Source organism: Brassica napus, chromosome A6 (genome assembly GCF_020379485.1).
Source record: "Brassica napus cultivar Da-Ae chromosome A6, Da-Ae, whole genome shotgun sequence".
In the NCBI taxonomy this organism is placed as follows: Eukaryota; Viridiplantae; Streptophyta; class Magnoliopsida; order Brassicales; family Brassicaceae; genus Brassica; species Brassica napus.
This window is the reverse complement of record NC_063439.1, coordinates 26,340,645-26,366,666: the sequence shown is the minus strand read 5'-3', so window position 1 is coordinate 26,366,666 and position 26,022 is coordinate 26,340,645. Positions and strand designations below refer to the sequence as shown.

The 26,022-nt window shown below is 30.9% G+C and overlaps 4 protein-coding genes across 6 annotated transcripts; 2 read left to right on the top strand and 2 right to left on the bottom strand.

Annotated features, from left to right (window-relative positions):
* Positions 1–8: 8 nt before the first annotated feature.
* On the bottom strand, positions 9–2,676 carry LOC106431573 (purple acid phosphatase 8). Of its 2 annotated transcripts, none has more exons than XM_013872367.3 (7): positions 2,429–2,676; positions 1,360–1,516; positions 1,117–1,224; positions 909–1,036; positions 625–753; positions 485–552; positions 9–378 (listed from the first exon to the last, which is right to left on the bottom strand). In XM_013872367.3, exons 1-7 carry the CDS (start codon positions 2,624–2,626, stop codon positions 162–164), a joined length of 1,005 nt encoding a protein of 334 aa, XP_013727821.1. In that variant the 5' UTR covers positions 2,627–2,676; the 3' UTR covers positions 9–161. The 2 variants fall into 2 exon arrangements, with proteins under 2 accessions (XP_013727821.1, XP_013727822.1); XM_013872368.3 differs by having other exon boundaries at positions 1,360–1,530; positions 2,429–2,656.
* A 1,417-nt stretch (positions 2,677–4,093) lies between these two features.
* Positions 4,094–8,089, top strand: LOC106431556 (cyclin-J18). Its single transcript, XM_048781296.1, has 10 exons — positions 4,094–4,626; positions 4,707–4,783; positions 5,185–5,287; positions 5,386–5,484; positions 5,579–5,596; positions 5,686–5,756; positions 5,855–5,981; positions 6,069–6,129; positions 7,257–7,362; positions 7,837–8,089. The coding sequence occupies exons 1-9, from the start codon at positions 4,564–4,566 to the stop codon at positions 7,343–7,345; spliced, it is 708 nt and encodes a 235-aa protein (XP_048637253.1). The 5' UTR covers positions 4,094–4,563; the 3' UTR covers positions 7,346–7,362; positions 7,837–8,089.
* A 3,177-nt stretch (positions 8,090–11,266) lies between these two features.
* On the top strand, positions 11,267–15,106 carry LOC106431565 (65-kDa microtubule-associated protein 6). 2 transcript variants are annotated; one of them, XM_013872358.3, is made up of 12 exons: positions 11,267–11,753; positions 12,208–12,411; positions 12,498–12,767; positions 12,842–13,057; positions 13,143–13,298; positions 13,386–13,545; positions 13,624–13,775; positions 13,857–13,944; positions 14,031–14,104; positions 14,180–14,254; positions 14,334–14,709; positions 14,792–15,106. In XM_013872358.3, the coding sequence occupies exons 1-11, from the start codon at positions 11,676–11,678 to the stop codon at positions 14,685–14,687; spliced, it is 1,827 nt and encodes a 608-aa protein (XP_013727812.2). In that variant the 5' UTR covers positions 11,267–11,675; the 3' UTR covers positions 14,688–14,709; positions 14,792–15,106. The 2 variants fall into 2 exon arrangements, with proteins under 2 accessions (XP_013727812.2, XP_013727813.2); XM_013872359.3 differs by having other exon boundaries at positions 11,343–11,753; positions 14,787–15,106.
* Positions 15,107–15,729: 623 nt separating this feature from the next.
* LOC106431554 lies at positions 15,730–16,857 on the bottom strand. Its single transcript, XM_013872346.3, has 3 exons — positions 16,620–16,857; positions 16,343–16,501; positions 15,730–16,257 (listed from the first exon to the last, which is right to left on the bottom strand). The coding sequence occupies exons 1-3, from the start codon at positions 16,767–16,769 to the stop codon at positions 16,006–16,008; spliced, it is 561 nt and encodes a 186-aa protein (XP_013727800.2). The 5' UTR covers positions 16,770–16,857; the 3' UTR covers positions 15,730–16,005.
* Between the last annotated feature and the right edge of the window lie 9,165 nt (positions 16,858–26,022).

Genomic DNA, 26,022 nt, shown 5'->3' with positions numbered 1-26,022 from the left:
CCTTAGTCTACATGTAAATTTCCTTTCTCATACTTTATTATCTCGATAATAGTCACACATCATTAAAAATGATTATGTCACATGAAAAACCACCACCAAATATAAAAAACAATGAACTACTAATATGAATATTTGGTTCTCAACTTTTGTAATCAGATCGTTTAGATATCAGTATAAATCCCCTTCTTATAAGTGTTCCATCGATGCAGAACGCGACCGAATCCATCGTAAAAAGCTACACGCAGTTCTGCTTCCGATAGATAAACCGACATGAAACCTTGTCCATCGTAGTAAAACCTCATCTCTTGCGGGTTCCACTCATTCACATCCCCTTTCCACGCCTTGGACCCACCGCCACTTGTCATAAATTGTATTCCACTGGAGATAACACAAAACATGCGTACCATTTTGTTTTTAACCCTCTTACGTTACATATAGAATCCATAATTAATAGATACATTGATTAATACAAAGTATGAGTCACCTGTTAATGCTGCTTATGTGCTCCAAGCAATGATCATGCCCGTTTATGTAGAGATCCACTTCATTAGCCTAATTTCCAAGAAAACAAAGTCTTTCATGTTTAACATTACGCAGTTTGATTTTTATTATGGTAAAAATTACCTCAAGGATAGGTAAAAGTTGTTTTTCAAGCTCTTTCGTGATACCGTGATGACCTGCACTTTTGATTGTGTGGTGACCTACTACTACTTTCCATTTCGCCACTGATTCTTGAAATGACACATCGAGATCCTATAATTGTATATATCTTTGACAGAGTGATTAGTTTTATCAATTTTTAATAAAAAAGATTTTAAAATAAGATAATGACTTAGAAATATCTATTAATACTATTTCAATATAGACTGTCAAAAAGCTAGGGTGTGAGAGAGTACAAAGTTAATTACCGCTAAGAGATTGTTAAGATACTTGTTTCTTGGTAATACGCCGCTCCAATCATAAACATGGTCCTTTGGTTCATCAAAATATTTATCTACGAACGGTGTTGTGTCTATGAAGAAAATATCGACGATATCTACAAAAGGATTGTTTGAAGTAGTTATTATATATTTCAAAATGAAAATGATATTTACTTTCTGTTGTTAAGTTAATTACCGGCATTAACAACGTAAGATCTTAAACAAACCCATCGACAGTCCAAATCCTTCAGTATCGGGCTGATTTGTGCATCGACGTTACCTCTATAATCATGATTTCCTAATACTGGTGATAGATAGAAAAGAGTAAGAAAAAGTAAATATAAAAACCTCGTTATAAAAAAGATAAATATAAATGATATACCGGAGTATAGTTCAATTATTTTCTCTTACTTCCAGTTGGAAAAGATAGTTTACTTACCATTATACCATGGCTTTTGTAAGCTGGGTGCTGTGTAAATATTGGTAAAAGAATCTTGAAATTGACAATCATATGGACTTGTTATTCCGTCATCGTAAAAGTTATCTCCAGTCGAAATGACGAAATCGATATTTAAATTCATTCCTGTTTTTCCCATCTGAACAGAAAGAACTATAGTAGTCAAAATGATTAGTAAAGTAAATCAAAAAGGGGTAAATATATATAATATGAAAACAAAGATGACGTATACTATTACTAGTAGAAATAGAAGATGCAACGCAAATAATTTAAGATTATTAATTAGCCCCGCAACATTTTATCTTATGCAGTTTTAATAGGAAGCTCATTAACACACACAAAAGAAAAGTTGCGTAAATAACAAAGATAATATAAAATCATCGTTCTCCTCTCCACTTTTTTTTTTGTCAATTCTCCTCTCCACTTAAACCTGTTATTTAGACATCTAATTTTAAAATATTAAAATTTTAAATAAGACTGAAATTACGTTTTCCATGCAATAGTCAGTTTATTACTTGTCGGTTACTTCAATAGCCTAATCAGTAATTTACTTTAGAATGCATTAGACGTCAAGAAAACACAATATTACACGCTTCTCTCGCTTAAGATTTAAACTATCAGCTATTACTCCTTCCGTTTCATAATAAATGATATTTTAGAAAATGTTTATTGTTTTAAAATAGATGTTATTTTAATATTTTTATATTATTTTTAATTTTATTGAAAATTGTATAACTAATTAGATTATTCAGTAATTTTTATAATTGGTGTAATGATTTTTTAACTATATTTTTAAAATTATGTTTTAGAAAAAATATTTTTTTTTTTTATCTTTGTGCATCAATGCAAAACATCATGATTTATCTAATCATTTTCGTCTTTTCTTCTAATTCTTCTCAATTCTCATATCAATTCTAACCAGTAACCACGCCGTATAAGAGAACTTGAAATGAGCCAACTTACAAGTTACAAACAAGGATGAAAATATTGATTCTGGATAAGGCATACATATACACGCATATACATATACATATAACATATCTTTACGTACCTGACGAGCTACTTGAGACTGATTATAAGAACCTCTTCTTCCCCAGTCGCCGACAACGAGAAAACTGAGTGTACCATCGGATTTTGGTGGTTGAACCAACCGTCGTAGCTCCGCCGTAGAGTTATACACCGATAATAAAATGATCAAACAGAAAACAGAAGATGAGAATTTTATGGGCTTATCTCTCATGGTATCCATTGAAAGACAAGCTAGGGGTGGTGGTGGTGGATTTTTGTGTTCGTGTGGCTTTGTGTATTTATAGGACCTATGTGGTCAATTTTTTTTTTTTTTAAATTAATCAATGTAAGATTGTGAAGTTTGTACCTCATAAACTTGTATATGTTACCTCATAAACTTGTATATGTTAGGTGTTTTTTTTTAAACTACATGTTAGGTATTTAAGAAAATTTATAGGTTGTAATAGTCACTAGCTAAAAGCGTATATAAATCTTTATTATCACTCACTGCTTGATGGTTTTATATCAAAAAATTAAAAAACCATGATGCTGTTAATGATAAAAATCTCAAATAAAAAAGGTCACAAGTTATATATTTGTCTTTTTGTTTAGTGTTCATCAAAACTTTATCATCATTCACCGCAAGATGTAATAGTCACAAGTTATGCCTCTCAATCGTCTAGATTATTCCATATATTTTTTTAAAGAAATTATATTATATATAATGACTTTCCCTCAATATTTTTTAAAATAGAACTGCCTTAATTATTTGTAAATTAACATCTTTTTGAACTGAAAAAAGAAATTAAGGACGTAAGTATGTTATTTGTGTAGTTAGCCATGCATTTAAAACTAAATTGACTTTAGGAAATTACGTGAAACATTTTTCGTTTAAACACGTACGTAAACGAAAAGAGCGCTGGACAGGATTGGACACTTGGCGTATGCTAACTTGGTCTATATAAGATACAAACAGTATTAACTACATTGGAGAAGACTCATTACACTTTCGACGGATACATGAGATATTTTGGTATTTGAAGAGTGGAATTATATATGAGAATAATTTTTTGGTCATCATGGGATTTAAATAGTTCTAGAAAATCAAGATAGTAAGATATCGATGTTTGCATCTCCACCATATGAATTGCCATACGAGCCAAGCGGAAACTTGCGTCGACCCATACCACACCAATGTTTTCATGATATTCAATTATTGATATTTTTTTTCTTTTTATCTTAATAAAATCCAGCTAGACATCAATACAAAAATATAATAATCCAAAAGTCATGTGAGAGTCTGATGAAAACATCCAAAATTTCAATAATTTGTAGATCCTCTACCTATACATATTAGTATACATCTAAGTAAAAATTAGATGGGACCGCGAAGTGATGCGCAAATTAGTGATATGTAAATAAAAAATAATATATAAATTAATGGATGATATATAATTATGATATGCATATTAATTAGGTTAAAATTATTTTTAAAATTATGATTTAATTTTTTTTAAGAAATTGATTAAGAGAAAATGAATTCTAAATACCATATTGCTTCAAATTAAATATAACCGATGAAATAAAAATTTAATGAATTTTACCAAAAAACAGATTTATAAACTTAAAAAAAAAAGTTTACATTAAAAGAAATCTTTTAAAATGACTATTTTAAAAAATGTATTTTTTACATGTGTTAAAATAAACCATAAGTTCTGTTTAGTTTGATTTCAAATTCTCTCTCATATTTTTTAATGAAAATCCGTTCTTCTTTTTATCTAATAATTAACCATCAATTTTATGGCAGTCAGCTATATGCATCCAATTTTCTTTTAGTTGCATGTGTTTTTTTTAACGCTGGATAATTATATTATTATAACTATAATATTATGTGTTTAGTTTAAATTGCTTGTACTTTCCATGTTTGATTTCAGGAGTGCAATTTCAATATCACCAATAAATACAATATTGAATGAATAAAGAGTCTCTCACCAATAAAACTCGCGATCACTGAAAGGAAAACCATCCATTGGGTCCCTTAATGGGCCAAGGCCCACATCTAAGGTTCGTGTCGAAATCATGATACTAAAACTAAAAGTTTTCAGGACTTCAGAGTTTCGGCGCCATTAAAGACGTTCAAAAGTTTCATCCGAGAGCTCTAAAATCAGAAGGGGGGAGATGTCTACAGAGATCGCTCATCTGCGACGGAGGTTGGTCGAGTTCACGATTCAGTGTACTACTGTAAGTTAATCTTCTTCTCGATCAATTCATATTATGTTTACTCTTCCGTCTCTATTGATTTTGATATTGCGCGACGAAAGCATCTCGAACTTCCTCCGATCGTTAAATACTCAGCACTATCGCTCTTCTTCGATCGGTTTCGTCCGTCTGTTGTCAGGTATTGCGATTTTTCTTCCTCAGATGTTTCTCGATTTGAGTTTTTGTTGATTTCGATTGATGTTTAGGGTCTAGTCACGAAAACGGTCTACTTGCTCGTTCCATTTGATTATGAATGGTTTAGTTGCGATTCAGATACTTTAGATTTGGATTAGTGATCATTTAATCGTAGTTGCAAGCATGACTCGGTCTTGATATTTCTCTTAGTCAATTTGGGGGTTGAACGATCTATACATATGAACCATTTAAATTTTGGGAACTGAGGTGAATAATTTGTCTCGTTATGATCATGACCGGCTTTGATTGTGAGATATCCTCTTCTGCATTTTGAGCTTTAAGTCGCGTTGTAGTATAACAGAGTTTGTTATTCTCTTCTTCTATGGATATCCCTTGGTAAAGCAGGTTCTTACAGAAGAAGAAGAAAGCAGAACACTGGCTATTGCAACCGTTGACTGAAAGCAATCTGCAGCTGTTTGTGTTAGTCTCCATATGGATCTCGTGCAAAGTGTGTCTACCTTCTTTACTTCTGCTAGTGTTTGTGTGTCAGTGTGTGTGGTTCTCTTCTGTTGAATGTGGCTAGAGCTGAATTGTTGCCTGCTACAGATGCACTGTTCCCGAGGTTTATCGGTTCAAAGTCTGAAATCCTTGGGTGATAAGATGATCACAGAGCAGCTCTTCACGGTTCGGGATTTCATGGAAGCAGTAAGATAGTTTTGAAAAAGCTTGAAATTGTGACTGAATGTGTTAGATGATTTAGCTTTTTTTCTTTTCATTGAGTTATGAGGTTCTTTGGCAGGAACTAGTTTTTCTGAAGGTAACCATTGTACGCTTGGGGATGTTGTTTACGCTATAGAAGCTCATCCCAACTTATTGTCTGCCTTCATAATTTAACATGAGAAGCAGGTGATGAAATTCGAGATTGGCACTTTAAATATGGCTTATACCCTGCTTGATGACCTTTTTATCCATTTCAAGTAAGTTGTTTTCATCCTTATCTAGTATCTAACTTCTTTAAGCTTGCTTGTTACTTGTTCTTAGTATCTAACTCCTAAACCATATTGTCTACTAATAGGGAAGTTGCAAAGGTTGGAGAACTTTTGAACTTCGAAGCATGTATGGATATGATGGATCTTCTTTACGAGAAGGAGGAGACGTCCGTTCTCTACCATTCTTCCACATCTTTGGCCGCGTCCATTTTAGTTAGTTAATTGCTCTATTTATTCCTTAATTGGTGAAATCATATATATCAATAATGAAACGAAACTGTGTTCTTCTCTTGACGACAGGTCTCTTCTTACATAATAACCGTGCCTAAACAGCAGTGCGAGTTCCCTATTCTCCCATGGGGTAAAGCGTTCTTCTTGCTGCTATTTCCATCAAAAGCATTTATCGATGATAGATTTATATTTATCAAGTCATAGGGTATTGAACACGTTAGAAATAAGTTATACCATATAGGATCGCTAAGGGCCAAATGTTCACCTTTTTGACTACTCTGCATTTCAGCATCACGCAAAAGAAGAATACATTGTTGTTCCCACTTCAAGTCTTCTTCATCTTTCCCTTTAGACCCGGACATTGTATGATGTTCCTCAACTTAATACCTGTAATAATTATGATTATGAGCCATCAAGGTTGACTTACTGAGCTCTGACCACCGGCCATATACGGTTTACTGACCAGTCAAATCTTTGTGGCCCTTCAACTTTTTTTTGCTCAACCTAACGTATCTCTGGTCTGGGCCTCCCAAATATTGTACTGGACCGTATAGACTATTGATATAGATACAGTAATAGTAGAAGTCACTAGTTCAATGGTCAGCATTTCCTTTTTCCCATTGAAAAAACAAACCTCATTCTCATGGAGTTATAGCTGTAATACACTCACACACACACACACACACACACAAAGAAGAAATAAGAAAAGTCTATTTTTAATTTATTTCATAGGGTCCCTCTCCAAAATTTATTTTTCTTCATTTATGGAGTCTACACCACATTGTCTGGAAATTTTCTTTCTCTATATTACCCTTTTTCAGTTTTCATGGTAACAAACATGATAACTTTCAACATACTACTAAATTCTTGAAGAGATGATTTATGTCTTAATCTTTCACCTACTCATTTTTTTATATACACATGTACATGTAGATAGATCCATGTGGCCTGAGCCTTTACTATAAAGTTTAAAATGTTAGGCCTATCTTATTTGTAGGGACCATTGTAGAAACTAGAAAGAAGTAGAATGAGGTTTCTAAGGTTAGGAGAGGGTAGGCACTAGACATGGTTTTCTTCTGCTTCTGTGTTATCTGACTCTGTTATGTCTCTTGCTGACTATAGTAGATAAGACAATACAAATTTAAGACTTGCAGGCAATGATGATCTTAATTATTATGATTAAGGGATATATAATTCTTCATTTCATTAATATTACAGGACCCTACTTGGATTTACCATTTTGTTTGTTTCTGGCAGTTAAAATGGTGACAAATAAGGAAGAAAGGGAGGTGGTGGAGCTTGTTGGATACATACTTTCCCATGTCCTTTACTCTCACCCTTCCTAACACCTTAAACCCTACAGGTACACGCATCTCTGGTTCCTTCTTATCTACTTCTTTTTGTTAAAACATATTTTTGAGCAACTGTAGATATAATCAAAATATGTGTATATATGAAGATACAAGGACATGTAGGGCCTATCTATATACACACGTTATATAGTATATACGCATCATATAGGCAATTTCCTACTTTAATTTTTAATTCTCTTATACATCGTTACAAAATTCCACTCACGTTTTTGGTCCAAACGTCTGACATTTCATTTCGTGGACTTGTAGAACTGTAAAAGAAATGATTAGTCGGAATAAAACTTTAACTGAAAAAAAACTGTAAATGAAAAGGCAATTTAAATTGTTAATTAAAACAACATTTTGATACAGTAATAGTCTAATATAACTAGATTGATTGGGTTCCTGGCAAAAAAAACTAGGAACATATGGTAAAGAAGTTTCTATCACCCCTGTATTTTGTAACGTTTTATGATATTAATTAGGATATAAATACACGGATAGATCGATCGTTATACATACTGATACTACCATGTGGATCTATGCTTCACAAGGCAATGACGGTTGCGATGCGACATACCAGGCATGTGAGTTACTACATATCCACTTCATTCCATATAAAATACTTATTTTCACCTGCATAAATGTGCTAATTTATTATAACTCCTAAATGATATTGGTACTCTAACTCTGCATATTTGTCCTTACTGTACCACATTAGATTTTGTCTTCTCCAAATATCCTCGAATAATTAGTAGTATCACTAACTGTTAAATCTCACCAACATAAAGGACAAATAACTAATGATGACAAAAGAAAAGACACAAAACTGTGAAAATAAAGGGAGAGAGAGATTTCACTTGGCATGTATAGATTTTTTTGTTTGTGAGCTTTCTCAAGAGAATTCTAACTCCACAGTGATATGACACTGACGCAAAAATGAGCTGTGTTATATAACTTTAGATTAAAATAACTATTTGACCTTTTCGAATTTTTGAATTAGCGTTTATTTTGATTTTCAAACAACCAATAATTTAGGATCGTTGGGTTGTGAATTGGGTGTGCCACATTGATTATCATATCCAACGACTAGATAAGTATATGATTAGAAGGAATGATTAGATGCTTAATCGTAGTGGCATCCTAAGGGGTTTAGCACAATATTATAGTGATTTAATACCCCTTAACAGTGTTAAGTTTCATCATCAATTTTAATAGTTTACTGCTTCTGTTTCATGATATATTTACTATGTATAATAAATCATGTGATTACACTAATTAGCTACGGTTTAAGCAAAAAAAAAAACAACTAAATAGCTACGTTTCTTTCTTTGATAAAAACTTTTTAAAGTGAATAGTTTCTTCATAATCGTATCACGACTGTATCCAGCACGACGTTGACTTTTCATACTCAGTTTCTCACACATGCGGGGTATTAAATTGGGAGATAAATAAAACGAAAAGAAGAAAAAAATCAAATGTTCCAGTAAGGATTATGAATGTGGTTCTGTTTAATTCAAAACGTATTATTGAAGATACGTAGATGCTAACTACTCTAATATACTTAATGATAGAAAGAATGCGTCGTGAGTTTTTTTTAGTTTTACATATATTACTCCTATATTTGCTAAATGAATATAATATATACATACATATAACGCCAAGCATTTTGATTAGTTGGTATGGAGAGCAATAATAATGTAGGAATGGGATAGGGAACTAACACAAGTTGCTGATTAGAATTCGTAAAAGAGACTTCGACTTTTTTGATGAAACTCGCGGAGGAGAAGAGCGGCAATGAGTGACCACCCGTTTGATTAGACCTGATTAGCATCTTTCTTGTTATCAATGGGGTACGTATAATATCATTATCATCTTCAATTAAACAAGAGTTAATCCAATAGTAACCATAAACAGTGACACCTGTCCTCTTCGTCTATAGTGCAATATCTCCTATATATTAATTGAGAATTTTTTTTTTTGTAGTTACATGTTATCACTATGAAGGTTTTTAGAATCTTTAAAGAAATAAGTTGGTTCATCTAGTTATATAATAAATTTTAAACTAACCATAAATTCATGGTTAATGTTCTTTACTATTTCATTAAATAAAAGTTACGGAATTTCCTAATGTGTCTAAAGGATATATGTCAATTAGTGATTTTGAATAATAAAAATTTGATAAAAATTAGTGTATCTTCTATCATATTTGTTTAATTTAATCTATTAAAATAAATTAAACAACCACATTATGAAAACTGTTACAAGTCTCACATTCAAATTTTACATTTTTAAAATTTTTTAAAACGAATATAAATTATGAAAACTGTTACAAGTCTCACATTCAAATTTTGTGATCTATGGTTTAAAATTTTTGTTATGACAAGATACAAATGATTATAAAATAATATAAGTAAAAGTCTAATTTAATTAAATATTAATATTAAAAGATACATATATATATCATTTTAAATTAAACTATATACCATATAAAATACATAAATATTTTAATTTCAAAATTTACTTTGAACAATTTCTTTTGATAAAAGCTTTGAACAAACATTGACAACTTAATTTTTAAAAATTACAAATTACTAAAACTATTAATCCACAATGAGAATTTTGTTATCAGTAATTTAAAGTTTTTGCTATAAAATATACAAATGATAAAAAAAACATATGAGTAAAAAGCATCATTTAGTAGACATTAATATCATTTAAATTTAATCATATATCGTATCAAATAGAAAAAAAATTGTTTGGATTCATAAAATTTATATGTTCGCACCAATTTAATTATATATGTAATAGTTACTGAATTTTTAATTATTCAATATATATTTATTATGTAAAAACGTATAATATCTAACATAATTTATATATAATGTTCATTTCATGCAAGTCATAGATCTTAACCTAGTTAGTTCTTTAAAAGCGAGTAAATTAGTAATTTTTCGCATGATAATTGTTTGGTTGTTTTTCTTTAACATTGATTATAATTGTTTGGCCATTATAAGGTTTATGCAAAGTATCCTAGATAGAAACAATTTTTTTTTTTTTGTTAATCCAGAGATTCCCCACTTACGTAGGTCATTCCCCTGGGCCTGATTAGGTAGCAGTCCACTTCAGCCTTAACACCCAGTACCGCATTTGGTGACAGAATGGGCAGTTCGCCTCCGCCTGACGTCGAACCCGTGAGCATGACGATTGGCCCCCAGGATCCTTACCAAGCGAGCTACCTCATCCCGTCGGAACCGTTTTTTATCCGGACACTATTTATGATACCCAAATATAATTACTACGATCAATTAGCAAAAGTTATCTAGAGTATGTATGTACTATTTGATTTCGAATACAATGTGCAACATTAGAAACATTATATCTCAAACTTTTTAGAATATTGATTAGGTACCTAACTAAATAACAGTATAGTACTGACAACAAATCTCTGACTTAATTAGTTAGTGGTAGACCCTATCCAATATTGTCTAAACAAATTTTTAAACGCTGCTTTTATGCAAGGAATATTAAATTGTACATTATATTATAACTTGTCTACCTACTTTGCCAAAGGAATTAGCTACCCCAGATTCGTAAAAATATCATACTATTATAGAAAACATATTCAGTAAAGAATCGTATATTTTAAACATAAAACAAAATGTTATCGTAAAGAATAGACTTCACCGTCAAAACACAGCTACTTATGTCAGTGACTCTTCTTCTATCACCACTACACGACATAAATTCTAACTCACTCTTCACGTAACTCGCGTGACTCTCACTCTTCGATTTTAATTGGAGCATATCTTCCACGCGCAATTAATTGGTCACGCGCTTATCGTCTGGCGCCACTCATCCGCACCGTACCCGTCGTCGGTCTTTACGCCAATCTAACGTATTTTGCCGCGAAAGAGAATAGTATATTATAAATATAACATTAATAAATAAATGAATAATGTCGAATAATGTAAAATTCGATTTAAAAAGAAGGTCATTATTGTTTTCTTCTTTTTTGTTTTAAATCTTCTCTGTTACTTGCTACCTGTTCTTTCTCTCTATCTTCATTCTCCTTTTTGAGCTTAAATCAGCAAATTGTTATTTTTCTTTCTCTACTTTGCTTCTGTGAATTGGTTTTTCTTTCTTCTGGAAAGTAATGAGTGGCTTTTAATGTTTCTCTCATCTTGAAAGCTTCAGATCTGGTTCTTGTGTCTGCAAAGTAGTTGTGTTCTGTTTTTTCTTTCTTCAGTTGAGCACCCATTTTTGTGAAATAAAAAAAAACTCTTTTGTGGTTGCTTCAAGATCCTGAAAATCTGGTGAAAAAATGCTGCAAGTTGGAAGTTCCAATGCCCTCTTTTTCCAAACAAACACTACTTGTAATAATCTTCTCCGAGAGCTTCAGGTTCCTTCTTCTTCCTCTTTATCCTTTCTGTTAATTTTTTATTTTTATTTTGGATTTTCTTGATGATGACGGTTTATGGAAAATAATGTCACTGTTTGTTTTACTTCCAAAAGGGGGGTAAAGGATAAATCTTTTGGTCATAATGAGTTTTCAGTAGAGACAATTTTAACTGAACTAGTCTTTTTTTTTTTTTTCATCATCTTTTTCTTCTTTAGGTCAAAGGGTTCCTGTGAATTTTGACTAAACATGCCTCTTTGTTTCTTTAATTTGTAGTCACTATCCCGGTTTTATCTCAATTTCTTGAAATTTCTTTACTATTTTTTTGGTCTACATGTAACTGTTGATGTTTTCAATTTCAGACAAGGTTTGTAGTAAAAACAATTATGTTAGTTGTCTTCTTTAGAGGCTAATTTCATTAGTTAAAAAAAATAGTTTTTTGGATGTATTGAAACAGCAAATATGGGTTGAAATTGGTGAGAGTGAGGCAGAGAAAGACAAGATGCTGATGGAATTGGAGAAAGAATGTCTTCAAATCTATCAAAGAAAAGTTGACGAAGCTGCAAATTCTAAGGCACGGCTTCATCAGTCTGTTGCAGCTATGGAAGCTGAAGTTGCTTCTCTAATGGCTGCTCTTGGAGTCTTAAACATCAACTCACCGGTACCACCTATCTTCATGATAAGTTTTGATTGTCCTTCCAACTATATTAAGCTCATTCCAATTGAACTTTGTGTTTTGATACTCAGATAAAAGTGGATAAAAGCTCAAAATCATTGAAAGAAAAGCTTGCAGCTGTGACCCCTCTAGTTGAGGAGTTGAGGATTCAGAAAGAGGAGAGGATGAAGCAGTTTTCTGACATAAAGGCCCAAATCGAGAAGATCAGTGGAGAGATTTCAGGATACAGTGAACATCTCAACAAGGGCATGATCAGTTCCTTGACTCTCGAGGAACAAGACTTGACTCTCAGGAAACTCAACGAGTATCAAACACATCTCCGCACACTTCAAAAGGAAAAGGTGAACAGCTTTTATCACATATTCATAACACCTAATGAACAACAAAGTTTCTTACAAACCCTGACTTCATGCAGTCTGATCGCCTCAACAAAGTCTTGGGCTATGTCAACGAGGTGCACACGCTTTGCGGTGTTCTAGGAGTTGACTTTAGTCAGACGGTTTGTGAGGTTCATCCGAGCTTGCATAGGACAGACCACGAGCAGTCTACAAACATTAGTGATAACACACTTGAAGGACTAGACAACATGATTCAGAAGCTAAAAACCGAAAGAAGAGCTCGGTTTCAAAAGGTATGGCTTCTGCTTTAATATACTTGTTTACACTATTATTATTATTCTTCATAAATTGGTTTCCTACTTCCAAATGTGCGTGCAGCTGAAGGATGTAGTGGCTTCGCTTTTCGAGCTATGGAATCTAATGGACACACCACAAGAAGAGAGAACTAAATTTGGCAGAGTTACTTATGTTGTGAGATCATCTGAATCTAGTATCACTGAGCCAGGCATCCTTTCCACCGAGACAGTTGAACAGGTTTTGTAGAAGTTGTTCTATTATTCCACATTCATGTATTTAATCACATTCTTGATCTGGGTCTATGTGTTTTTACTTTTACAATAGGTGTCTGCGGAAGTGGAGAGTTTGAGTAAACTAAAAGCTAGCAAAATGAAGGAACTTGTGATGAAACGAAGGTCTGAGTTAGAGGATCTTTGCAGATTAACTCACATTCAACCTGATACAAGCACTTCAGCTGAGAAATCAAGTGCACTAATAGATTCTGGTAAAAAAAAAAGTGATTGAGCTTTTGGTTTTGAACCCTCTTGTCAGTTCCTTTTGTTCTAAGCCATGTTTCTTTCAGGTTTAGTGGACCCTTCGGAGCTTCTTGCAAATATCGAAATGCAAATAAACAAGATTAAAGACGAAGCACAGAGCCGTAAAGACATCATGGACAGAATAGACCGTTGGCTCTCCGCATGTGAAGAGGAAAACTGGTTGGAAGAATATAATCTGGTATGAGAAGCTTTAAACGCACAAAAAGAAAAATAGATTTATTGACGTATGTGTGTTTAAAGATTCTTTCTTTGGTTTCAGGATGAGAACAGGTATAGCGCTGGAAGAGGTGGACATGTAAACCTCAAGCGTGCAGAACGAGCAAGGGTTACAATCAATAAGATCCCAGGTATTTTCCACCATTCGCATTTTGTGGAATGAATAATATTAACTAAAGAACCTTATCTCATTCCTCTGTATGTTGTTTTTCTGCAGCAATGGTTGACAATCTTATCAAGAAAACGCTAGCTTGGGAAGAGGAAACGCAGAAGTCATTTCTCTATGATGGTGTAAGTTACCACTCTTCTAAAGAACATTTACACAGCTAAAGTCTTTTCTCTGATTCTTGTGATTACATTCTATAGGTTCGGTTGGTTAACATACTAGAAGACTACAAACTGACAAGGAAACAACAAGAAGAGGAAAAGAAAAGATACCGGGTTTGTCATTATAAAAACACTCTGAGAATTTTCTAATTTGCTTGTCAGTGTAAATAAGTTTTATATATCCTTGTGGCAGGACCAAAAGAAGAGGCAGGATCTCTTACTAACCCAAAGGGAATCCATTTACGGATCAAAACCGAGTCCAAGAAGAAGCAGCAGCTTCAGAAAGCCCAATGGTTACAGCATTAGCAATGGGAACGGTTCAATGCCTCCCACGCCTCGCAGAAGCTCGGTAGGGACAACAACTCCTGACCTTCTTCTGACACCAAGATCTTACTCTGGTCACCATCGCCAAAACGGGTATTTCAAAGAAGTTAGGAGACTCACTTCCACTCCATTAAACTATGTGGCCATACAGAAGGAAGATACTGCTTCTACTACTTACACATCGATTTATAGCTCTGAGCCAGACTCACCTCTCCAAGGCTGACTTTGACTCTCCTTTCGCACTGGTAAGTAGAACAGATCAAAACTTGTTTAGCTTTTAACATGCTTTTATTGAAGTGATTTTTTTAAAAACTATTGTTAATGCAGAGATTGATGTTTAGAAGTTGGATATATGTGGTTAAGGATTTGTGAAGTAATCTTTAATAATGATGTTATCGTTAAGAAGAAGTCAGTGGTGGATGAAGATGCAGACTTGTGAATACAGGAAGGTGACTTGACTTGTTTAGGAGATATGGAGAGACAACGAGTATAAATAAAATAAAACTGTATCTGTAACTCTTTTTAATCTTTCAGTGAGAAAATACTATTTTTGCCGTGTGAAAGTGCGTGGGTGTGTGTGTACGTATTTGTGTATATAAAATATACGTATTTGTTTTGAGATGTGAATTTTTTTATTATTTATTTGTGTGGTCTTAGTAGTGCTTTTCATACTGAATCAGTGAATTATTGCTTTTTTTAATTTTTTGGGTATCTCAAATCTGTTGAATTGCAAATGAATTGAGTTGTTAATTTTCTCTTTATTTTCTTAATAAATATTACCTATATTGTAAAATGTCAACAAAATAGTGAGTTTGCAAAAACACGAAATACTGTATAAAATAATTGTATGCAAAACTCATTGTCACTAATACATACACAAGAATAACTTTTTTTTTTTACTTTTGTGTACACTATCGAGAATATAAAATTTTCTCTTTTATCTGTAGACATATACATGACAAATTATACTTTATTGTAACAATTTACACCGTTTTGTGATTTACCGATTCGTATAGATACTGGTTGCACTAAGATGAGCAGTTTTATTATCACAAACCGATTTGATCAAGTTCCTGAAAACAAGTCCTGTGTTTTTATTCTTATTTACTTTTTTAAACGACTCTTATTACTTCTATGTATACACTTTTATCAAATAACACCACCACCTTCTCTCTTCTTGGTCTTACTAACAGAGAATTTTTCAAATTACCAGCATATATTTTCTGACAGAAACTAAAGTATGGCGCATTAAACCCATATTGGAGGACTTCATAAAGCATGGGCCATTAGTATAATACTGATTGAAAATGTTGCCCGGAAAGCCCAAATTCTACATTCGGCCCCGCATTTACATACACGAAAATAGAAATTTTTATATCTGCGCGAACCGTACCTAACCGGGCCGGTTAACACCGAACAATAATATAACACTTATACCGAGAACTTGGTACTACGTAACGACGATCTACGTTAAACACAACAAAAACTAAAAAGCAATCGCTGGCGAAAAAATAAAACAACTCAAAGGGTTGATTTTTTTTTTAAGGCTCGAACTCGTGAACTTGTTGAAAAACTCGGTAGATTGTTGTGGCAGTGGATCTTCGAGATGTGGTTTCTTCCTCATGATGAGTTGATGTTGAGAACATAGATCTCGTGAAGAAACTGTTGTCTCCTTCGACAAACGAGTTGCGTCTCTTTCTTACGTTGCGGACATGACGTGGAGGTGGATAAACTGGAGTTTCGCAGCTGGCTCTGTGTTTAACCCAGCCCGGTTTGGTTTTCTCCGTAGAATTCTTCACAGTAAAAATGAATTTTCACTATCAACTGAGAAACTTGGTTTAGTTTCGAGAGTAAGGGCTTTCAAAAGACAAAACTTACGTGGATGAGAGCAGATGAGATTGGTACGGGACATTTAACCGGACGATCTTCTTCTTCCGGTTCAATAGGATGCTCAACGGGACAAAACTCAGCTTCGAGTTGGTTGTCCTCTTCATCGTATTCCATCAACACTATCTCCTCCACACTTTCTGGTTTGACCTAACGAAACCAAAGAAAACAAGAGAATTAACATTTCGTAAAATAATTGAAAGCGTAGGGTTTGCGTCTATATATAAGGATGTAAAAAAGCTTTGTTTAAGAAAAGAAAAAAACTCACTGGGGGAAGGAAGTCCATTAGCTTCGTGAAGATGAAGGAGTTGAGAGAGAAGAGTGTTGTGAATGTGAGAGAGTTGGTGTGTTTAAAAGGGTAAACAAAAGAAGAGAAAGTGAGGAGGTAAAAATAGATAATTAAAAGTTGGTCTTGCATGAAAAGGAGGGATTTTTAACCCCACAGTGAAAAAAGATGTGAGGCAGGAAAAGATTCCTTAACCTCTCACTATTTTTCTTTGCTTTTTAGGTCCCATTTTCATGTAATTCAAATGGTGTATGGGTAACAAAACTTTCTGTAGATTGGTTTACTTATAGCAATCGGTGCCAAACACTACGACATGAGATGTGTAAACCGACCGTATAAAAGAAATTATCAAATTTAAATTAAAAAATGAAGTGTAATCCCACTGGTATATATAAAATTATTTAGGTCACACTGATAATATTTGTTAAATAACAATCACAATATCCAGTTGACAAAAAAAAAACAATCACAGTATCCAGAGAGTTAATTTAACATCATGTATATACTTTTCTGTTAATGTTAAATGTGTATTTTAACAAATATTTATATGTTTCTGCACATCAAAACTAATGTAGTTTGATGTATTTATATAAATTACATCACTGCTATTATTTTTTTGTTTCAAGGTCTAAAAAGATGAATTCAAAGAACTACTATATTATATACGCTTTCCTGCTTTTATAAAAAGGAGATGCCATCTTTCTTTGAAAATCTGAACAATATTTCGCTTTGTTTCATGTCTTACTTTTTTCTTCTTCTTTCCCTTTTAGGGTGTGAAGAAGATTGGTGATGTAGAGAAAGCTATCGCTCGTATTCTGTTAAATTAAAATTATATACTAGCTTTCACAGAAAATAAATAAAGCCGGCCGTTATGGGGAAAGCATGAGGTCGACCACTTTACTTTACTCAACAAGCCGTTTTCTGTATGGACATAGAAAAGCAATCTTACCAAAAATACACAACTCCAGTCTATGCAAATGACGATATATACATACTTAAATTATTAGCGCGCTAATCAGCCTTATAGTTATAATAGAAAAACTGGTAGAGAAATATGCTAACTTATAGTGATTTTGATTTAATCAAATAGGCAACTTCTTTTTTGGACATCCACATACGACAGTTATTGATATACGGTAAGGACACGTTTTATTTGAATAACTACGAGCATAATAACAGTGAGGTTCATATTAATATCTACAGAAAAATTTATAGCTATTCGAAATAATAGAACTGCTATTAGAAATAAAATTGGTATTATTATTTCACTTATTATTAATGATAATACAAATACGTATGTAAAAAGATATTGTATAGAGTTTGTAGATTTCAGTACCGGCCATGGTCATCGCCTACTATCAAGTCGACATCATCAAATAGTTGAGTGATTGAATTATGGTTAATGTGTATTTTAATTGGTTTCTAGGATTAATTATAAATACTTTTAAAATATGAAGCCTGTAGAGATTTTTGTGCCTGTGAGTGAACTCAAGTTTGGATAGAGACCGCAATCCATTGCTGATATGTGAAGTGACAATTTGTCCTTTGATATGTTTTTACCGGTTGTCCAGTTCTCAGGAAATGGGCCTAAAGCATAGTGGGCGAATTGCTGACAATGCAAGATTTCATAAAATGCATTAAATAGTTACTATTATATTTTTGGGCAACACTCATTTAGATTAAACGAGTGATTAACATAAAAACTAGTTCTATGAACTGGTGACATCTAGAGAACAAAATGAAAAGGTACATACCAGTAAATTAGAAAATACAGGAGTTAGTTCCAAATAACGTAGGCAACTTTTAGCTTATGTAAATCCTTTATCCTTAGCTTTATTGTATTTCCGTAGAGTTCCCTCATTTGTACTTAGATGAATTATATTATTTGAAAATAATGAACAATTCTCTCAAATAATTTTTAAGTTTCTATCACAAATTTTTTTTTTAAAGAGGAAAACAACCAAAGATGTTTCATTAAAGAGACAAAAGACTATTTTATCTCTTGATTTATAAATATACAAATATAAATAAATAATAATAATAAGAATAATAATAATAAAATTAATATTTTTTTCAAATTGAAAAATATTTTTTTTCAAATATTTTTAAAATTTTAAACTCCATTCTTTATCTCTAAACCCTAAATCTAAATTAGTTTTTTTAGAAGTATAAATGTATATTTACCCTTTAATGAAATTTTTTTGTCATTTTTTCTTTGAGACTTTTTGTGAAAATAAATTAAAAATAGCTTACATAGAAAATTTTTCAAAAATAAATGAACAAGTAATAAGAAGAAAAAGGACGAATTCAATATATATAAGAAAAATGAAGGTTTTAATGAACTAGTGACAAATCTGTTTATCACAGAAGACTCCTACTAGGCGTGGACATATTAACCGAAATCCGAACCGATCCAAAAACCGCGAACTGAAAACCGAACCGAAATTAAAAAACAAACCGAACGAGTTTTAGATTCATTCAGTCTAGATACCCATACCCGATTGGTTATATCCGATACCCTAACTAATTACTGAAGTACCCGAATATATATATATATATATAAATTACTAATCCTAAATTTACATCTTTCATTCCATTCATTTTCCCGTCTTCTCCTTCTTCAGCGTATATGTTCAGTACATACTCAAACTCATTTTATGACCGATTACACGTATGAATCACTATACTTTGCGATTTTGATTTATGTTTGATTACAAGTAGGTTTTGCGATTTGTTTTCTCTTTGCTCTTTATACAGGCATGAGCTCAAACATTCATGATTATCCATGTTTGATTTCTGTTTGATTTTGATGTCTCTTTGATTTTGATTTATGAATAGATGGGTTTTTACCATTTTTTATACAAGATAATACAAATAGAAATTACACGAAGAAAAAGAATACATGTTCGTGTTCCTAAACGTAATAACAAATCAGAAAGATCATAAATCTTATATTAAGTTGTTCAATCTTTTAATTTCAATAGTATTGCTTATGGTCTCACATGGTTAAATCAAGGATACATAGAATTTTTTTATTATTTGTTACAAAATTCGGTTATATCCGAAATAACCTTAAAAACCCAAACCCGATCTGAAATATAAAATAACCCGAATGGGTTATGTACCTCTCTATCCAAAAACCCGAAAATCCGAAGCACCCGACCCGAACGGATACCCGAACGCCCAGGCTTAACTCCTACTGTAAAAGGCCTACATTATCCTTAACCTAACTTTTCTGATTCAAAGGATTCTAATAGTATAAAACATTTAACCGAACTGGTGACGTGGAGCGAGACGTTATTCAGTTGATACGTTACAGATTTCATTTGATGACGTGTGACATCTCCTCATCCGAGGGTCGTCGATGATCTGTGGAAAAAAACCGTGGATTGGCCGTGGACATAGAGCGTTTGTGGGGGACCCAAGTGAAAGTGTAGGTTGTACGGTGGGTTTATGGTTACATAAACAATAATGTAAGTCATTCTTTAATAATTATTAGTTATTAGCCTTCTTCCTCCCTCCTTCCTCTTTATATTATACTATAGTACTATTATATAGTAGGTTGTTCTAAGAACGGAGAAATCAAGCTCCATCTTTCTCAAGTAATTTAACGTCCATAGAGATAAGAGAGACGATCACGCTTTTTTCTTTTCTTGGTGTCACTTTCTTGAAGATCTAAAGAAAAAAAAGAGGAGAGAATATGGCAGAAGGTGCGTACTCCAAACCCACCTATCTTGGCCGCTACATTGTTTTCTACGCTATACTCTTGTATTATGTTGCGTTTTGTTCAGTTTCCACCATCCACTTCGTCTTTCCCTTCACTCTCCGTGTCATGCACATTGGTTGGCTCATTTTTGTCGACAAACGATGGAACGTGCTCGCTATTCTTCTCTGTTTAGCCGCTTTTGTCCGCTACATCTTCTCCAAGAGCAACAAAGAGTACTCAACGACTGAGGCAGAAGATCTGCTATTTCAATCATCGTATATGGCTTTCGAGCAGCCTTCGTATACGCCATTGTCTCCTCCTTCTTCTTTGCTATCTCCACCGTCGTCTCCGCCTTCTTCTTTTACGTATCGACGTTCATCTTTGTCGCTTTCATGGTCTTCTTTACAGTCATCTCCCCGTTCTTCTTTTTCTTCGCTGCCGCCTCCCCCTCCGCCGTTCAAAATGAGACCATGTAAAAGCAAATACGTTAGGATGGCTAGCAATGCCAGTCTTAGCTCTGAAGAGTCCGGGGACAGCTACATAGATTCTAAAGCTGAAAAGTTTATCGCCCAGTTCAGAAGTCGACTCAAGTTTGAGAAAGAGAGACTACACGAGTGCGCGCGCGAACAAATCCTGCGATCCTAATAATTAATTACTGTTTTGAATCTTAGACCATCTCCAATAGCTTATTCTATTTTTTACTCTAAAATAAAGTAATTCTATAATAGAGTTTGAATTTGCTCCAATGGCACTCTAAAATAGAGTAGAAAATAGAGTGATGAACAAAAAAAAAATAAATTACTCTATAATTAGAGTAAACCTATTTTTACTCTATTATATAGTGATAAATAGAGTACCATTGGAGCTTTTTTTACTTTAAACTCTATTTTAAAGTAAAAAATAGAGTGGGGTTGAAGATGCTCTTAGAACGTTAGTTAATATATGATCACTTGTCAAGTCGTTACGACAGTTAAACATATCGTCTGTTTTGCTTTTTGCACAAGAGTTAAACGTAACATAACTCTCGTAAACATATTTGGTTTTATGCTTCGAAAACGCAGATTTTTCTCCAATAATAAGAATATTAGATATAAATTAATGTTATGTTTTTGATGTACATTATTAAGTTACAAAGTTTTATTATATCAAAGAAGAAAATTATTTTATTTAAAATTATATAATTTATCAATTAATTAATGTCAAATCTAACATTCTTAAAATATGCCCATCCATAAAAAACACTCTTGTTATTTCAATTTTTGAATCAAAATTTCAAATCTACAATATTTCTATGCAAAAATGATAATTTTTCCAAAATATCAGTTTTTTAAATTTTTTTTTGAAAAAGAATGCATATTGATCAAATAATCTAAAAGAATGTACATATATCAACAAAAACTCTTGTTATCCTAATTTATAAATTACAATCCCAAATCTATAATCTTTCTTCACAAAAATGATAACTTTCCCAAAATATCGGTTTTCGAAAATTTTATTTAAAAATTGAACCTATTCATCAAATAATCTAAAAGAATGTACATATATCAACAAAAACTCTTGCTATCCTAATTTCTAAATTACAATCTCAAATCTATAATCTTTTTTTTACAAAAATGACAACTTTCCCAAAATAGCAGTTTTAAAAAAATTATTTAAAAATTAAAACTATTGATCAAATAACCTAAAAGAATGTTATTCAAAATTTAAAATATTTCTCTACGAAATTATAAATTACCTAAAATAATAATTTTTAGAAAGTTTATTTTTAAAAAGCCACCTATTGATCAAAAATTTTAAAAATATGCTCATCCATAAACAAATCTTGTTATCTCAATTTCTGAATCAAAATTTCAAATCTATAATATTTCTCTACAGAAATGATAACTTTCCTAAAATGTAAGTTTTTAGAAAGTTTATCTAAAAAATATAACCTAATGATAAAAAATTCTTAAAAAACGCCCATCTATCAACAAACACTATTGTTATCCTAATATCCAAATTGCAATCTCAATTCTAGAGTATTTCTATGCAAAAATGATAACTTTCGCAAAATAGAAGTTTTTAAAAAAATTATTTAAAAAGAATGCCTATTAATCAAATAATCTGAAAGAATGCCCATATATCAACAAAAACTCTTGTTATCCTAATTTCTAAATTACAATCTCAAATCTGTAATCTTTTTCAACAAAAATGCTAACTTTCCCAAAATAGCAGTTTTTAAAAAATTATTTAAAAATTGAACCTATTGAGTAAATAAACTAAAATAATGTCATATATCAACAAAAACTCTTGTTTTTATAATTTCTAAATTACTATCCAAAATCTACAATATTTCTCTACAAAATTATAAATTTCCTAAAATAATAGTTCTTAGAAAGTTTATTTTTAAAAAGCCACCTAGTGATCAAAAATTCTAAAAATATGCCCATCCATAAAAAAAGCTCTTGTTATCCAAATTTCTGAATCAAAATTTCAAAGCTACAATATTTCTCTACCAAAATGAAAAATTTCCTAAATTAGAAGTTTTTCGAAAATTTATTTTTAAAATATAACCAAATGATAAAAAATTCTTAGTAAATGCACATCTATCAACAAAAACTCTTGTGATCCTAATTTCAAAATTACAATCTCAAATGTATAATCTCTTTCTACAAAAATGATAACTTTTCCAAAATAGCAGTTTTAGAAAATTTATTTAAAAATTGAACCTATTGACTAAATAAACTAAAATAATGTCATATATAACCAAAAACTCTTGTTTTCCTAATTTCTAAATTAAATTCAAAAATATACATTATTTCTCTACAAAATTATAAATTTCCTACAATAATATTTTTTAGAAAGTTTATTTTTTAAAAGCCACCTATTGATCAAAAATTCTAAAAATATGCCCATCCATAAAAAAAAAAACTCTTGTTATCCCAATTTCTGAATCAAAATTTCAAATCTACAATATTTCTCTAGAAAAATGATAACTTTCCTACACTAGAAGTTTTTTGAAAATTTATTTTTAAAAATATAACCTAATGATAAAAAAATTCTTAAAAAATGTCCATATATCCAAAAAAACTCTTGTTATCCTAATTCCTAAATTATAATCACAAATCTATAATATTTTTTAGGAAAAATGATAACTTTCCCAAAATAGCAGTTTTAAAAAAAAAATATTTAAAAAGAATGTCTATTCATCAAATAATAAAAAAATGTCCATATATCAACAAAAACTCTTGTTATCCTAATTTCTAAATTACAATCCCAAAACTACAATATTTTTTATGCAAAAACGATAACTTTCTCAAAATAGCAGTTTTTTTAAAAAAAATTTAAAAAGAATGTCTATTGATCAGATAATCTAAAAGAATGTCTATATATCAACAAAAACTCTTGTAATCCTAATTTGTAAATTACAATCCTAAATCTATAATCTTTCTTTACAAAATTGATAATTTTCCCAAAATAGCAGTTTTAGATATTTTTATTTAAAAATAGAACCTGTAGATCAAATAATCAAAGAGAATGTCCATATATCAACAAACATTCTTGTTATCCAAATTTCTAAATTACAATTCCAAATCAATAATCTTTCTTTACAAAAATGATAATTTTCCCAAAATAGCAGTTTTAGAAAATTTTATTTAAAAATTGAACATATTGATCAAATAATCAAAAAAAATGTCCATATATCAACAAACACTCTTGTTATCCTAATTTTTAAATTACAATCCCAAATCTATAATCTTTTTCTACAAAAATGATAACTTTCCCAAAATAGAAGTTTTAGAACATTTATTTAAAAATTGAACCTATTGATTAAATAAACTAAAAGAATGTCATCTATCAACAAAAACTCTTGTTATCCTAATTTCTAAATTACAATCCAAAATCTACATTACTTCTCTACAAAATTATAATTTTCCTAAAATGATAGTTTTTAGAAAGTTTATTTTTGAAAAGCCACCTATTGATCAAAAATTCTAAAAATATGCCCATCCATAAAAAAAACTCTTGTTATCCCAATTTCTGAATCAAATCTCAAATCTACAATATTTCTCAACAAAAATGATAAATTTCCTAAAATAGAAGTTTTTAGAAAATTTATTTAAAAAATATAACCTAATTATAAAAAAATTCTTAAAAAATACACATCTATCAACAAAAACTCTTGTTATCCTAATTTCAAAATTACATTCTCAAATCTACAATATTTTTTATGCATAAACGATAACTTTCCCAAAATAGCAGTTTTTTTTAAATTCGTTTTTAAAAAAGAATGCATATTGATCAAATAATCTTAAAAATGCCATATATAAACAAAAAATTTTGTTATCTTAATTTATAAATTACAATCCCAAAGATATAATCTTTCTTTACAAAAATAACAACTTTCCCGAAATAGCAATTTTAGAAAATTTATTTAAAATTAAACCTATTGATCTAATAATCTAAAAAAATGTCATCTATCAACCAAAGCTCTTGTTATCCTAATTTCTAAATTAAAATACAAAATCTACAATATTTATCTACAAAATTATAAATTTCCTAAAATAATAGTTTTTAGAAAGTTTATTTTTAAAAAGCCACCTATTGATCAAAAATTCTAAAAATATGCCCATCCATAAACAAAAACTCTTATTATCCCAATTTCCAATTTCTGAATTAAAATTTCAAATCTACAATATTTTTCTACAAAAATGATAAATTTCCTAAAGTATAATTTTTTAGAAAATTTATTTAAAGAATATAACCTAATGATAAAAAAAAATCTTACAAAAATGCACATCTATCAACAAAAACTATGGTTATCCTAATTTCAAAATTACATTCGCAAATCTACAATATTTTTTACGCAAAAACGATAACTATCCCAAAATATGAGGTTTTTAATTTTTTTTAAAACAATGCCTATTGATCAAGTAATCTTAAAAAATGTCTATATATCAACAAAAACTCTTGTTATCCTAATTTATAAATTACAATCCCAAAGATATAATATTTCTCTAGAAAAATGATAACTTTCCAAAAATATCAGTTTTAGAAAATTTATTTAAAAATTAAACCTATTGATCTAATAATCTAAAAAAATGTCATCTATCAGTCAAAACTCTTATTATCCTAATTTCTAAATTACAATCCAAAATCTACAATATTTCTCTACAAAATTATAAATTTTCTTAAATAAAAGTTTTTAGAAAGTTTATTTTTAAAAAGCCACCTATTGATCAAAATTTCTCAAAATATACCCATCCATAAATAAAAAAACTCTTGTTATCCCAATTTCGGAATCAAAATTTCAAATCTACAATATTCTCTACAAAAATGATAACTTTCCTAAAATAGAAGTTTTTAGAAAATTTATTTAAAAAATATAACCTAAAATTCTTAAAAAATGTTCATATATCAAAAAAACTCTTGTTGTCCTAATTTATAAATTACAATCCCAAATCTACAATATTGTTTTAGGAAAAATGATAACTTTTCCAAAATAGCAGTTTTAAAAAAAAAATTTAAAAGAATGTCTATTGATCAAATAATCAAAAAAATGTCCATACATCAACAAAAACTCTTGCTATCCTAATTTCTAAATTACAATCCCAACTCTACAATATTTTTTAAGCAAAAATGATAACTTTTCCAAAATAGCCATTTTTTAAAAAAAATTTTTAAAAAGAATGCCTATTG